The sequence below is a fragment of the Meriones unguiculatus genome, chromosome 8 (genome assembly GCF_030254825.1).
Source record: "Meriones unguiculatus strain TT.TT164.6M chromosome 8, Bangor_MerUng_6.1, whole genome shotgun sequence".
NCBI classification, from domain to species: Eukaryota; Metazoa; Chordata; class Mammalia; order Rodentia; family Muridae; genus Meriones; species Meriones unguiculatus.
The window spans coordinates 27,842,429-27,857,556 of NC_083356.1; the positions used below are offsets into that span (position 1 = coordinate 27,842,429).

At 47.0% G+C, this 15,128-nt stretch overlaps 1 protein-coding gene across 2 annotated transcripts in view; it reads left to right on the plus strand.

Moving 5' to 3' along the window:
• Kcnk9 (potassium two pore domain channel subfamily K member 9) overlaps positions 1 to 14,280 on the plus strand; it is a 40,497-nt gene extending 26,217 nt beyond the window's left edge. Inside the window, exons 2-3 of one of the 2 annotated variants that reach the window (XM_021629080.2) lie at positions 4,121 to 5,012; positions 10,209 to 14,280. In XM_021629080.2, coding sequence (XP_021484755.1) covers positions 4,121 to 4,968 — 848 coding nt within the window. In that variant the 3' untranslated portion in view covers positions 4,969 to 5,012; positions 10,209 to 14,280. The other variant, XM_021629077.2, reaches the window with a different exon arrangement.
• Positions 14,281 to 15,128: the final 848 nt, after the last annotated feature.

Consider the following 15,128-nt stretch of genomic DNA (forward strand, 5'->3'; position numbering starts at 1 on the left):
GGACTAGGGTCATCCGTCTCTAACTGCTATCACGTAGCAGTTATGGCTATCACACATCCGCTGGCAATGCCTGCCTGTACCCTTTGCTCATGGTGTCTCACAATGCTGGTTGATGGGAATTGGCTGTGACAGATGCACAAGTGTCCACCCTAGCAACTGTCATCCTTGCTTTTTTGGGAAGGATATCAAGGACAATGCTCCATTTGGGCATGGTTTTCTCGTTGTGAAGCTTCAACCAAGAAGCTTAACTAGGTAGATGCTTGCCCTTGGGGACTTTGTTGGCCCCTGGGAGTCCATCTAAACCCCTGCCTCACCACAACCCAGAAAGGGACACTATATCACAAGTAAGGCTGTGAACTTAAGTCCTCATTCAGGGGTTTGGAAATCTTGTGCTCTTGTGGCTCTGGGGAGAGGGGCACACCAGCAAAATAGAGGTCAGTGCAAATAATACAGGGTAGCTTCTAGAATGGCCTTCTGTAGAGAGACTTGAGGCCAGAGATCATGTGAAGAGTGGAGGTTGTCCCTCCACTCTTTAGGCCTTCCCTGTATCAAGGTCAGGGCTCTCCTTACCTCTCATCACCCACAGGTCTTACTTCACTATAAGCTTCACCTGAAGCCATCTGAGCCTGGCACCATTAGCCTAGGGAAGTGAGGCACTCCTTCCTGCTGAACCATCCAACGCAAGGCCCAGCAGCTGCCAACCATTACTGATTTCCTTATTCTATCACAGATTTCTCACACATCTGCCACTTTTCTGCCCTCCCTTCCCTCCTTATGAGTCTTCGATTTGTCTCTTCACATTTTCTTGTAGAGACTTTTGGATAGTGGAGGGTATAGGAAAAAAATGCAAAAAAAAAAAAAAAAAAAAAGAAGAAAGCTTTGTGTGGGTACAATGACAGTACCAATAGGAGGACCTGGTTTTCCATTTTCTGACCAAGGGGACAATGTGGGCACCTCATTGGTACTGTGAGTGTGGCTGATAGCAGGGGCTTACTTAGGATTAAGGCCCAGATCAGTCTTACATGGGAGCTTAGAAAGTCCATGGGCATCACCTCATCCATGCTGGGGAGGATATTGAGTACCTGGAAAAGGTACCCCCTTTCCTCCAGGAGATGAGTTATTTATCAAATATAAAAAAAGGTTTTAGCTCAGTTCCTGGTATCATGTGCTCTCAATAAACACTGGCCATTACTGTTTTTATATTTTATCTATGCCCAAATTCCATTAATTGCTGGAACTTTCTGAGAGAAAAATCCACCATGTAACATAAGTTTTGGCAGTGAAAGACTTGAGAGACTTCCCCCTTGGTTGTATCCCAGGAAAGAACATGGGCAGGTGGTAACTGTGCATTCATTCATGTTCGTCAGCGACAGAGCACCCACCAGAGGGCACCCTTGTACCTCTGGTGGCAGGCCGAGGAAGAGCACAGGCCGAGGCTTCCACTGTCCTGCCACCCTGTGGGCTTTTTGCGGACAGCATTTTCTCAGTTGCTCCTAAAATCAAGCCCCTGGAAAGGAGAGGGGCCCGCAGGCTTTCTTAAAAGCATGTTAAGAGGCTCTGAATCCAAGCTTGTGTGGAGGAGGATAGGGAGCCCCAGCCTTTCTTAAAACCACGGAGAAGCTGTAAATCCAAGCCTGAGATACTTGGGGAGTTGGGGGAGGGGGCTGGAATGTGTCCCACCCCAGGCAAATTCATGTCTGGCTTGAGCTCGCATCAGTCTGGTCACGGACAAATGCCTCAGTGGCACCACACGGCCTTATGAGACAGGATTTTTTGGCTCTTTTATGTGTGGAAAACATCCCAGCCCTTCCCTTTGCCCACTTTCCAGGAGAAATGCATGCTTTGCACACTTAATGTTAAAAAAAAAAAAAAGTATTTGGGTATCAATGCAAACGTAAAGAAAACTGGCCAGGAAGCCAAGTTCCTTCCAGGAATCGGTGAAGCACGCGGAGAGGCGTGTGCTTTCTGATTATGTAAAACAGTCTGCCAGGTTTCCCTCTGCAGAACACAGAGGGCACTGCTTAGAAGCAAGGGCTTAGCATGGGACAGCCACAAACGCTGATCATCGATGCACACCTCTTCCAGTCGAAAGGCTAAATGCAGGAAAGGAAAGCAAACTAGAAGACGCTATGTGACTCAAAGAGGTTGCTTCACTTCAGTCTTCTCTATAGGAGAGGGAAGAAAGGTTTAGAGACTGTGGGGAGCGGTGGGAGAATGGATAAGGAGGCTAGCTGCATCGTGCCATCCATTGGGAACCATCTCAGAGGCTCAAGGGCTAAGGCTGGCTCCCTTCCGAGGCGTGTCTCCTCTCAAAGCCACCCCGAGTCATTCTTTATTGGGATTTTTGTGCTTGGCAGCTGGAGAAGGCAGCAGGGCACCCTCACCCTGGCACCAGGCCCTGGGAAGTCACAGTAAACATGATAAACAGAATAGTGAGGCTGGAGGATGAAGCATATTGTCCCTGAGGTGGCTCTGGGCTCAGGCCCAACTGGCCTGCTGCAGGGCCCAATCTTGACTACTAGGCAAGACTTGCATCGTTGTAGCGGGAGCTCAAAGGTAGTTTCTGAAAGCCTGCGACAGTAGCTCATTCCTGTCATCCATGCACTTGGGAGGCTGAGGCAGGCGGATTTCTGTGAATTCAAGGAGAGGCTATGTAGTGAGTTCTAGGCCACATTTACTACTAGAGAGTGAGACCTTGTCTAAATTGAAAAAAAAATCAGAATAAAGGTCACTTCTATGAGTGACCATGAGCATGTGACTCGGGGAAACATCCATGTCACCTTCCTTGATGGGGCAGAGTTTTAGGATGAATTCTGGCCTTCAAATGCCCAGTCCAAACACTGTCTCTGATGTGTTTTTTTTTTTTTTTTGGGCAATATTTCAAATTTGGACTAGAATCAACTGACAATGAGGTCTTTTGAGAGCTGTGTGTTCCCTCTCTACCAAGGTTACTTTGATACAAGGTTAAATTCTATTACTAGACCATCTCTCTACCTCTGAGACACTGCCTTGGCGTGGGGATACAGCACTGAACAAAATGAAGGACAACAAAAACTCTACTCCTCCTACACGACTTTTCCCCACTTAAACTCTTGCTTTTAGCATCATTCTTGGCAGCTCAAAACACGAGGCTCAAACCCCAGCTCTGAGGATGTCACGTTAGTTACCCTGCTAACTCACTTATTGGCTTTCTCGTGTATGGGCTTGGGGTCATTACCCCATTTGATTAGGGTCATTATACAGTTAGACAGAGATGGCACTTGAGGAGTCAGACTCCTGGCTGTCACCTAGTTGCTCTTCTTTCAGTATTCACTCTTTATGTGGATCCGGGGGTTGGGATATTCCATTTTCTTAGTAGTATATATCTGTATATATCTAAGGACATTGGCATGCCTCGACCTCTCAGATACCAAACCATTACAAGGGACGCTTTCAAATGAGTCTTCTTTACCTTCTAGGTGGTAGTTAAGGCCAGTAAGCATCTCTTATCCAAAATGCTTCAGCTCAGTTTTGTGCTTAGGGCTTGGGATCTTTCCGGATTTGAAAATACTGGTATCTGTGTAATGGGATATTTTAGGGAAGTGACTCCAGGGTAAATGCAAGCTTCATTCATGTTTCACATGTATGTAATAAATAGCTTGAGGAGCTTTTTAGATCGAACAAAGTTTCATTGTATGGAATTTTCTACTTGTGGCATCTTATTGATACTAATTATGTCTTGAGAGCACATGTCTGTAATTCTAGCACTTGGTAGGTAGAAGTAGGGGGATCAGGAGTTTAGGGCCAGCCTCATCTACATAATGAGTTTGAGGTTAGCTTGGACTACCTAGCTAACCTGTCACGGAACAAAGCAAAACAAAAGGTTTTGGGTCTTGTAGCACTTTTGATTTTACATTTTGAGATTGGAGGTATTTAATCTGTACACTGAATCCCTTTGTATTGATATTTCCCTGAATCCCTTCTACCCCAGTGCTCACGGGACTCCTGAACTGTTTTTCTTTGTCTCTCTGTACTCCAGTTACCTCTCTGTTAGACATGTCTGATATATTTCCATTTCTTTTCCTGAACCTCACAGAACCTTTCCTGACCATTGTCCCTACCCTTCTTCCCCTTTCCGTAGGATATGGACATGCTGCACCCGGAACCGACGCTGGAAAGGCCTTCTGTATGTTCTACGCTGTGCTTGGCATCCCTCTGACGCTGGTTATGTTCCAGAGCCTGGGCGAGCGAATGAATACCTTCGTGCGCTACGTGCTCAAGCGTATCAAGAAATGCTGCGGCATGCGCAACACCGAAGTTTCTATGGAGAACATGGTGACCGTCGGCTTCTTCTCCTGCATGGGTACCCTGTGCCTCGGGGCGGCTGCCTTCTCCCAGTGTGAGGATTGGAGCTTCTTCCACGCCTACTACTACTGCTTCATTACACTGACTACTATTGGATTCGGCGACTTTGTGGCCCTGCAGTCCAAGGGTGCACTCCAGAAGAAGCCATTCTACGTGGCCTTCAGCTTCATGTATATCCTGGTGGGCCTGACCGTGATCGGAGCTTTCCTCAATCTCGTGGTCCTGCGATTCCTGACCATGAATACCGACGAGGAGCTTCTGGAGGGAGAAGTTGGCCAGATTCTTGCTGGAAATGCAAACAACGTGGCTATCCGTGTGCCGAACAGCCGCATAAGGAACCTGTCCGGGTCCTTCTGGAAGAAGTACGGCAGAACCCTCTGCTATCTCTGCTTCCCGAATGTCGCCGCACTCCAGGATGATGATGATGTTGTTGCTGTTGCTGCTCCTGCTGGTGCCAACGTCAGCAATGTCCGGGCTACTGTCCACTCCGTTTCCTGCAGGGTTGAAGAGATCCCTCCCAGCGTGCTGAAGAACAGCTTCCTACGGCCCCCATGCCCCCTGCCTCATGGAATGCACACCTGCCGGGAGAACCACAGGCTGATCTTCCGACGCAAGTCCATCTAAGCGTGGGGCCGGAAGTAGGCGGAAGAGTCATTTGTCATTCAGATGTAAGTTTCATTGTCCCAACTCCTCTTTCCCTCCTTATTTATTATTATTCTCTTTTTTTGTGATTACAGTCATCACCATTCCTTTCTCTCTTCCCTCCTCTCCTGGTTTCATGTCTTTCCTGCCTTTCCAGCCAGGCAGAGCTGTCCAAAGGGAAACTAGAGGCCCATCCTCTCTGAAACTCGCACCTGAGCATGAAGCATGGATTCCTTCCTTTCTCCCCAGCAGAGTTATGCTTTACATTTCTCCCCACCCTGCCTCCTCTCTGTGGGGTGGCTTTCCTAGGACAGGTGTGAGAACAAGAGCACCAAGGCAGAGCTGAGAGGATGCCCAACCCGAAGCCTTTGACTGCCTAACCCGTAGCGATGTCTCTGACCTAACTCCTCTCTTCTTCTCCAAGGACTGGGTGGCTGTGTGTGCGCATGTGTAACATGGGTGTGCGTGCCTCTGTGTGCAGGTGTGTTGTGCGACAAGGTGGAAAGGATTAGGTACTCACTCCCCCTTTTCACTCATACAATTCCATTAACAGTCTCCTGGAGGCTGCTTCCTAACAAACTAAACACTGCAAGGTTTGATGTATCGCCTTGCCAAATTGAGCACATCCAACAAAAGCACTTTTGACCCAACATGTATCAGATGGCCATAGTTTCAATTGGCCAGCTTCTAAATCTCATTCACTTCTCATTCAGGGTGTAGGTAGGCAAGACCACAGGGATCAGGTTAAGTTGCCAGTTTAAAATTAAATCTTAAGAAGCATGCACTTTGTGGAACTGGTATGCACCACTGACACAAGAAAGCGAAGGTCCGCAAAGGGATAGTCAAAAGCCACTCGTGTCAAGTTACTCAAGAGCATTTTTAATTTCGGCATTTCCAGTTCCAAAAGTTTTCCCTGCAGCTGGAGTTGTCAGGGTAAACAGGGAACTTGTTGGGACCCAAGAGTATCTATTTTATTATTTCCCTCTTCCTAACGATGATGACTGTGACGATGATGGCTCCGAAGCCTCCACCGGCATGGATAAGAATCCTAGTTTTGGAATGCTTGGATGAGAATGGGTATCAGAATGGTGATGTGTTTTCTTTTCCTAATGAGAAAGCGACAGGGCATTCCTTGTTAAAATATATATAGAGAGATATATATTTCAGGAAAGAGTGTCTCTAAATGCATTTGATCTGTAAATAGGGAGAAGTTCACGTTGGTCTCAGGAAGAGTTTTAGAGGCTGTATCTTTGCCTAGTGAGAACTTGTCAATCTCAGGGGATGCTTTTGTCTAGGTAGTGGAGATGGCCCCTTAGGGAACGGTTTAGGCTAAAGAATATGGCACATCGTATGTAGGCCCTTTCAATTACAGGAGTCCGAGGGCAGCTCGGCCTCCACATTCACTGAGGGACTCTAATTTCTCTCATCGCCATCCCTGCCATCTCTAAAAGTCACTCATCCACTCATCCTCCCACTCCTTCTTCGTATACTGGAAGTTCCTGGCTTTTGGATGGAAATGGCCTTTGGCTACACTACGCACGCACAAGGAACGCACTTACTGGTCTTCAAGATTTCTTAAAGGACACAGCATCCAAATGCCACCAGTCCCAAGTATGTGTGCCATTGGGCTGAAACCAGGAGCATCCAGGACTCCTCTGGAAAGTCAATGTGTGCACTTAACGCTCCACCCCATGTTGAAATACCCCCTTCGCCTAGGACACGGGACCTTCAAAAGGAGTCTGTGAACCTTAGACTCTCTTGGCCAAAGTTGACGTATTCAAACTTCGAGGTCTTTATCAGTTCACTTGTTTGAGATTTTGTTGTGTGGAATGCCCTGCACGGGGCTCTCAAGTCTGTTCAGAGAATAGAAGCAATCACTCTTCTTGAATGTTTTTGCTCTGCAAAGAGATTGTTGGCTCTTTTGGGTCACAGACGTGACAGTCCTGATGCCTATATGCAGAGTACTTTATGCCTCGGAGGAGGCTTCCTGGAACACATGTAGAAACTCTCCCCTGAAACTGTTGTAAGATTTGCCCTCAAATGGTGGTGGTGGGGTATGTGTGATCACCTTTGATCTGTACATTGCGCTGAGGCACTGAGAGAACCAAGGATCCACTCTCAGTCCCTACCCAGAAGGGTCCAGAAGGTGGACTCCATGACACAAAGGTGTCCTGACTCGGCCCTCCAGTGGAAGAGGAAACTTGCTTGGTGTCTCCACAGGGCCAAACATTAGGCCTAGGGTTGATGCCAGAGGGACATAGGCTTAGTCTATCTTCAGAGCTGGCTTCTCACTCATGTGTATCTGTACAAAGTGGTCACACTGTGACCATTGTTGCAGGAAGGATTTAATGACAGGGAGATACCCTTCTTTCTGGAGAAATATAGACAACACCTTCTACATTTTCACAGAGGTGACACTCCCTTCTGCAAGGTAAAGGGCTGTAGAATGAGTTCTCTTTCCTCCTCACATGATGACCACTGATGGAAGCAACTGAAGCAACTTGTACTTGGTCATGGTTCTTGAAACCCTCCCATGTCTTTGGCTACTTATTGCCAGTTCAGCCTTGGAAGAAAGGGCACCAAGATGTCTCTTGCAAGCTTAACATAAGAGCATTGAGGGAGGGAATGAATCTAGGCTTATCTCCCTGTGAGTGGTTCTTCTCCAATGGCCCATTTGTCCTTTGCATGGGACCTGGTGAGACTGTTCTCTGAACATATCTAGTGATGAGCTGCCTTGGGGTGAGGGCAGGGAGAAGTCAAGTACAAGATGGGTGTGGGCCATCTCTACAAAAAGCCCACCAATAGAGGCCAAGGGCCTTCATGCAGGGGGAGCACCACTGACTCCCTTATTTTCAGAGGAGGAGACAGAGATTCAGGAGGGTCAACATATCTGAGGTCATGTGTCCAGAATATAGGTCTTCATCCTTCCTTTTGCCGTTGTCCTAGCTGCTTTGTTGCTGTTTCGCACAGCATTCCAAAGATCCCCTATTGCTGGATGTTATTGTGTCTTTGGCCAAGGCCTCTTTCCCTCTCTCGTGCTCTTGGCAACTTCTTTCAGCCAAGTGATTATTGTACCTTTCCCTCCAGTTAACCAAACCCCTTCAACAGACCTCATGTTAGGTTGCTTGCATAAAAGATTCAGCTTCAGGAACTGGAGGCTAGCTGGCTGTCCAGTGCCTGAAAGTCAATTTGCCTTGTATATACTTAAGATATCTGACTCACTTGAACTCTTCACTAAGTGATCTCCATCTTTACTTCATCAAAGACAGGAAGAAGTAGGCAATGATATGGAGTAACCCAGGGCTCTGGGCTTGCTGATTTCTAGTGTTCACCCTATTTTGATCCTTAAAGGTACCTATACCCAGAAGAAGGTGCTGTCTCACCCATCAGCCTGTTAGACTTTGAACAGCAGAGGGAACTTCCCTCTCAGGGTTTTGAGATATTCTGTTAGCCCCCAAACTGGAACCAGATCTGTTCTTTCTTGATCATCCCACCCAGTTTCAAGGCCAATGCAGCAGCCTCCAAGACCAGAAATCCCATGATCCAAATGCAATCAATCACTCTCTTCTTAAGGCTGTGAGAGTTCATGGTGAGTGATTGACTGAATGACATGGGTACCAGAAGCATTCAACAATTGGCTGTAGCAGATGGGTGGACACGTATATTCTCTGTGCACCTGATTGAGAAGACATCTGGAGAGCGGATAAGCTGAAATAGGTCATTTTAAAAGCAATTTCATGCAGATATAAAAGCTGCACAGACCTTGACTTCCAGTGCCATTCTATTGCAGCTGGAATCTAGAGGGGTTTAAGGTTCCTCAGAAATCTTTCTTGCCTGCATGTTTTGAGAGAAAGAAAGATCAGAAAATGATCACCCATCATGGAGGCTCCCAGCCTCACTTCCATATATTCTTTCCAAAATAATAAGTCCTAAGTCAGAAACTCTTTGAGAGTGTCCACAGGAATGTGAGGTCTGAGATGCATGCTGGAATGTGTCCATTCTACCAGCTCCAAGCTTTCCAGAATCTGTGAATTGTGACTTAGTTCTGAAAGTAGTTTGACTTTATCTGAGATGCATTTTCCCCAGAGTCAAGGTCTTTTCAGGATGCAAAAGACATCCTAGATGAGGAAAGAGTGGTAAGGCAGGGACTGGTTCATCTGTCTTGCCTCACTGGGCTTTTGGAAGTCATTTCACTCCTTGAGCCTCTGTAACTTTCTCTTTAACTGGATGGTACAGTTTAGGGGCACTTAGCACAAGATGAGCTTGACTCACAAGAACTTTTGGCTTGGATTATCTGCTCACATTTGAAGTTTGAACCATCAAAAAAAAAAAGAAAAAAAAAACCCAGCCAAAATTATGGCAGGAGATGGAGAGCTGGAAAGATGAAGAGACACACGTGCTGGTATAGAGCATTGGTCGTTATGTGGACCATGAGTGTAATGCACCATGGGTTCCCTAAAGTGCTAGGCTTAGGTTGACTTTCTGTGGTCACATATTGACCACATGTTGGTAGAGGTTGCTGATTCAGGAAAACAAATGTCTATGATCATAATTTGCCTGACACCAACTTTGAAAAAAAAAAAAAAAACAACAAAACATCCCAAGGGTGACAGAAAAGTTCATTGACCAGCACCATGGGTTTTTCCTTTACTTCTCAGTACCCCCGTCAACACTAAGATGGTTGGAAGATGAATTGTCTTGTTGTCTACAGCTTTTAGGCGGTTCAGCCAAAGATAACATTGTATATCTCCCATCAAAAAGTGCATTCTCTTACATAGCAGTGCCATTGTTACACCTAAGAAACTTAGCGTAAGAATATCTAACATAGTAATATAATCTGTATAAAGAATTCCCCAAGTGTCCCAAAAATGTCCTACTGAGCTTGTTTGTGAACTTAAGATGCCATCCAAGATCACACCCCACACCTGCTTGTCTTGTTGTTCCTCAACCCCCCCAATTGAGGGCATCACCCTCACTGTGTTTGTGTCTCTTGATAAGTGATATTTTTTGAGGACCCCACGCCCGTAGTCTTGTAGAATGCCCACGATCTGCTGTCGTCTGCTTGTTTCCTTGGGTTGAGAACCTGTTGACAAGAAAATGATGTAGTTGATGTTGTTTAGCCCTGATTTATGCATTTGATGTTTGTCTCTCTGGGGACCTCTGTGGTTACTGCTTTTGTTGTGAATAAATAAGTCATATTAAATGTTGTTTTCCTCTGTTAGGGGACCTAACTGCATCTTCAAGAGAGGCGTCCATGGATGCTGGGTCTCACTGTGAAGCCCAAGCAGGCTTCGGATTTCTGACCTCTCCCGGGGACCTCTTCCAGGAGGGGCGAGTGTCAGCACCCCTTCCCCTAAACACCTGTGGGAATGGCCCAGCTATACCTAGACAAAAGGTTCAGAGACATGCACCTTGTAGGGTCCCTTGCCTGCAAATCTACTGGGCCACTTTGTCTCCTAGCAGCAACCTCATGAGTGGCGATGACCACCACAGGATCTCCTCATTCACTACTGTAGAAGTGTGACTTGTAATCATGTCACTGCCCTGCCCATCAAGGGGCTAGCATTTGTTCTTTCTGTCTTTGAGACGTTTGCTCTGGCATGTTCTAGAGCACACTCCTTTCCCTTCCAACCCACAACACATACCTGCCATTGCTGTGTGACCTTTGCCCTCTTGGAGGGTCTCCCTGTTGCTCAGCAGCATGGAGGAAGAGGTGGAACGTCTTGGTCCTTCCTTCAAAGCCTTTCCTGCCCCTTTTGTCCCCTGTGGACTTAGCAATGTCCTTCTCTGTGTTCCTCTGTGTCTGCTTCTCATGGGGAACACACTGAGAAGCAAATGTCCCAAGGGTCAGCCTTAGGAGCAGAGAGTTAAGAAGCACCCACAAAGGGGAGGAAGGCCCCAGGATAAAGCAGGTCCACGCATGAGTTATCTGGCTGAAATAGACATGGGATATTCCAATGCAAATCCCTGGAAACAACCCAAATCCTGGTTTGCATTGTGTTGCTTGCTATACAATTGCACGTGCCTTGGGGGTTGAGTGTGCCATTAGCATCAGGCCCAGGAGTTATCCACAGCAAGGCACTATGGCGTCGGGGAGTGGGTGGGTGGGTACATCTTCAGACTATAGAGGCATGCTGGGATATTTCTCCCTGGAGTAGGTGGGTCTGGTGATGGGAACATCACAAGGGAATCATGTGGGGCAGTGTTATTTTCTTGAGGGAGGTAGGGTGGCTGGGAGGATCATGCACAACACAAGTCTCTGTACCTCCGGGACCTGGGAGAGACAAGAACACCTACTTCTTGCTCCCTCTTTCAACCCCAGAGCAGCATGGTGTGGAGAAAGCTGCTTGGGGCTGGCATTTTACACACCTGGGACCAACCTCTGTCATTCACAGGTGGGTGGTGGATTTACCCCTCTATGTCCTCGTCTGTTTACACATTCTTACACTGGAGGTTCTAAGTAGTTCCCACTGCACGGCTGCCTGTGCGAACTACACATGAATGTTTACTGAGCACCTGCTTTGCTCCTGGGAAAAGTATGTGCACTTGGCCCAGCTCAGGGCCTCCCTTCACGTCAACTGGTTGTTGCTGTGTGGCAGCCAAACCTGTACCTCCTCCAGACCCTTTCTGGTGCAGCGCTGTACAGATGAAGCATCCGGTCATGTTGTACGCGCGTGCTCTGCTGCTGGCAGGGGTGTGGGTGTGGGGCAGGAGGGCAGCCAGAGCGCTTCTGTTCAGCAGGTGTCTGACAAGGCTCAGGAACGCTGCAAGATTGGATCGCCAAGCCAGGTGTCTTCGGATCCCAGAGGGCCTGGTACTGAAGTGTGTGGGTGGGGTGGAATGGGAGCTTCATACACAGAAAATGATACAAGGGCATGCCTTAGAGAGATGGGGTGGAGGGGTCATTACCTCTGAGGAGATCACATGGGTGGGGCTCACACTGGGGAGGAGGCTTTGCATGGATTACCAATGGAGGGGAGAAACTTCCAGGAATGTACCTGGTTGGGTGTCCTAGCTTCTTTCCCTGCAATTAGCAAAAATGCTAAGATGGGAACCACGTGCTGTTGAAGCCTGTAATTGTCATTATTAACCTTGTAGACATTTGTCTTCAGGCATCATCTTTGTACCAGTGGATCCCAGAGGACACACCCAGGACCAACGGTAGTGAGTTCTCTGGCATGAAGGGTGGCCAGCAGGCCAATGCACATGGCAGAAAAGTGGCTTTCACCTGCACAGGACAAAGGGCTTCTTCTGGACCCCTCTAATAACACTGTATGACCTTGTCAGGTGCCCCTTCCTGAGAATGACTTAGAGCACAGAAATGCTCAATCCTGTTATCCCATACAAGGATGGTTCTGGAAGGATGGGGGTAGAGCCCTATTCTACAGATGCTGCTGTAACTGACCTTCTAGAAAATGGGGCTGGGAATTTGTCCCCTAAGGGTACCTTGGTTTTGTCTGAAATTGTCTGGGAACACAAAGGTCGACAGTGGGAGGGATGGGCTTGATCTTCCTCTCACCTTACCTTCAACATGGTGAAAACCAACATGGTGAAGGGCAGTTTTTTTGGGGGGGTTGCTTGGGGGGAGGTGGGAGAAGAGGAAGGAACTTGAGTATACTTGATATATTTGGCTTCATAGATTCCCATTTGCTCTTGAGTATTGACCTCTTTGGAGGATCCAATTCAGTTTTGGGGAGACTTGGTATCCAGAGAGGATGCTCAATTTGGAGAGCAAGGTGTAGTAAAGGAGGATCTTGTAAACTTTAGGCATAGCTTTGCCTCTGAAAACAGTGTTGGTTTACCTCTTGTAGCTTGCTAGGCTATGTGCAGTGGGCAGAGGGGACCCTAGGCATCTTTCTAAGAGCCAGCCCTTCTTTCCCTTTCTTTCTCATATACAGCAAGGCCATAGGAACTTGGCAAGTCATTTCTCATCTCTTCCATAGAGGATGGAATGGCCAGGCCAGAAGCAAGTGTCTTTGTTACATACTGGTACAGAGGAGATGAAACTCACGTCTCTCTACCTTAGACTCTTTGCTGACATTTTGGTGGAAGAGGTCAGAGAAGAGACAAGGTCAAGTCATTCCAAGATGAGCTAGGTTCTTAAGAATGGACCAATTACCCTTTCCTACAGGGACTTGTCCTTTCTTAGGTTGAGCAGTATTGTGAATTTCTCATTGAAGATCTGGTCTGTATCCAGTTATTATCCATCCCATGGCCTCTCGTTTATTTCCCCCTAACAATGGCATGGCTGTGGGTGCCCTCGTTCTTCTAAAGACTTAGAGAGCATGACAGTTCCAGATGTGAGCTGCAGCTCTGGAGACATTTCTGTGCAGTACTTAGTGTCCGATGTCTGATGTCCATCTACTGGTCCACAGTCACTCATGGATCAGGTAGAGCAACTGTTTCCAGCTACACTGAGAAGGCCCTCCATGACCCCATGAGGCTGTGAGTTCTAGTACTTCTGGAAGCATGAAAGGCCTCATGTTTCTAAGATGTGTGAGCTCTTGCTGCAGGTTTAGGGAGCAGGGACAGGAACTGGAGCATGCCTTGACGATTGTTTTCATTTTTTTCAAGCTAGGACCTTAGAAAGTTGGGCAGTAAAATAAAACTCAAATGGAACGGGGGAAAATGCAATGAGTGGGAACCCAGTGAAGCAGAACCCACAATTAACAAGATTTCTCTATAATTTGATGGCTCCTCAGAGAAGAACATATTCCAGAAAAGGGCTAATTATACATTTGTTTCTTCAGGCCACAAATAGCATTTTGACAGCTGGGTTTGGGTTGGGAAGGCCCTTCTGAGGTCATCCCAGCCCATCTTCTGCCTTATCAGAAACCTCCACTAAACAAACACTGAGCTGAGGGCAGGCACTGTGAATCCCGATGGGCAAAATATGCATAGGAAGTCGAAGTCAGGTCAGTCCCATTGGTAGAAATCTGTGGTATTTTGTTATTTTCCCATATGTTGATAGAAAGGTTTACCCTCACACACAGAAGACAAGGGACAAAGGATGTCAAAGATGATGATCTGAATTTTGACCATGCAGTTGATAAATGGGGAAGAAGCTTTTTAGCCTATTCCTGGCAGGTCAAGAAATGGTAGAACATTCCCCCCATAGCTGTATAGTCTTAGCCTCAGCCCAGTGTGTATCTGTGTACCTCATGACATCAAAACCAGCCGAAAAGCAAAAAGCCTGTCGTGTGTGTGACTACAGGCATAGACACGAAGTTTGAATTAGTGTCAAATGCATCTCTGTCAAAATAACTGGCATGTGCTCACATGGTTTATTGGGGGATGGGATGGGGTGGGGTGGGGTGGGGAGGTGGGGACATGGGGGTGTGGGCCCGTGTGTAATTGTGTGTGTGTTTGTGTGTGTGCGTGTGAGAGACTGTGTGTACACATACATGTTCACTAGTATCTTTAGATCTATGTGCTTTGTTTCTTTTGTTCTTTTGGGGAGCCGCATTATTGGGTGTTTATGTGTGGTCTTGTATAGTGTGAATGCCTGGGTTTGGTTTTAAAGCTGCCAAAGGCTGGCTAGAACGCCCTCATGGGAAGGGTGATGGAAACTTGGAGATTTCCATAGGAAATGGGGTTGAAGTACTCTCTGGCCATTGTCACATTCCAGGCGGGTGGCATACTGTATTCTGAGCCCTGGTGGGAATCTACCTTTCTGTTCTAGGGTTGGTGGGTGTTTGCATTGATAGGTCCAACACAGGTAACTAGGCCTTTGGCGGAACCCTGCACCGGAAGAGGCAACACCAGCGATCCCCGGCCAACTACAGAATCGCCTGCGCTCCTGTGTGTGTCCTGTGTTCATCCTCTCTGCCCACTCAGCCTTCGGGAGAGAGCACCTTCACAGATGGCCTTAGAACATAACAACCATCAAGAGAACATCAGGTGTATTGATTTTGTAGCTTACCTGAGGGGAAAAGAAAAGAACAAACATACCTGTATCACCAATGTTTACACATCTTAGTAACCATCTAGCTCATGTAAAATATGTACCTTATGCATCTCCTTTGTTTTCTTTTTTTGTAATAAATGCACTATACAAGCTATGTATATTTTACATGTCTTTACAGGAAAATTACCTGCTGTTGTAGAGTTGTAAATGATTGCACTTTTCTATCTTTTTTTTT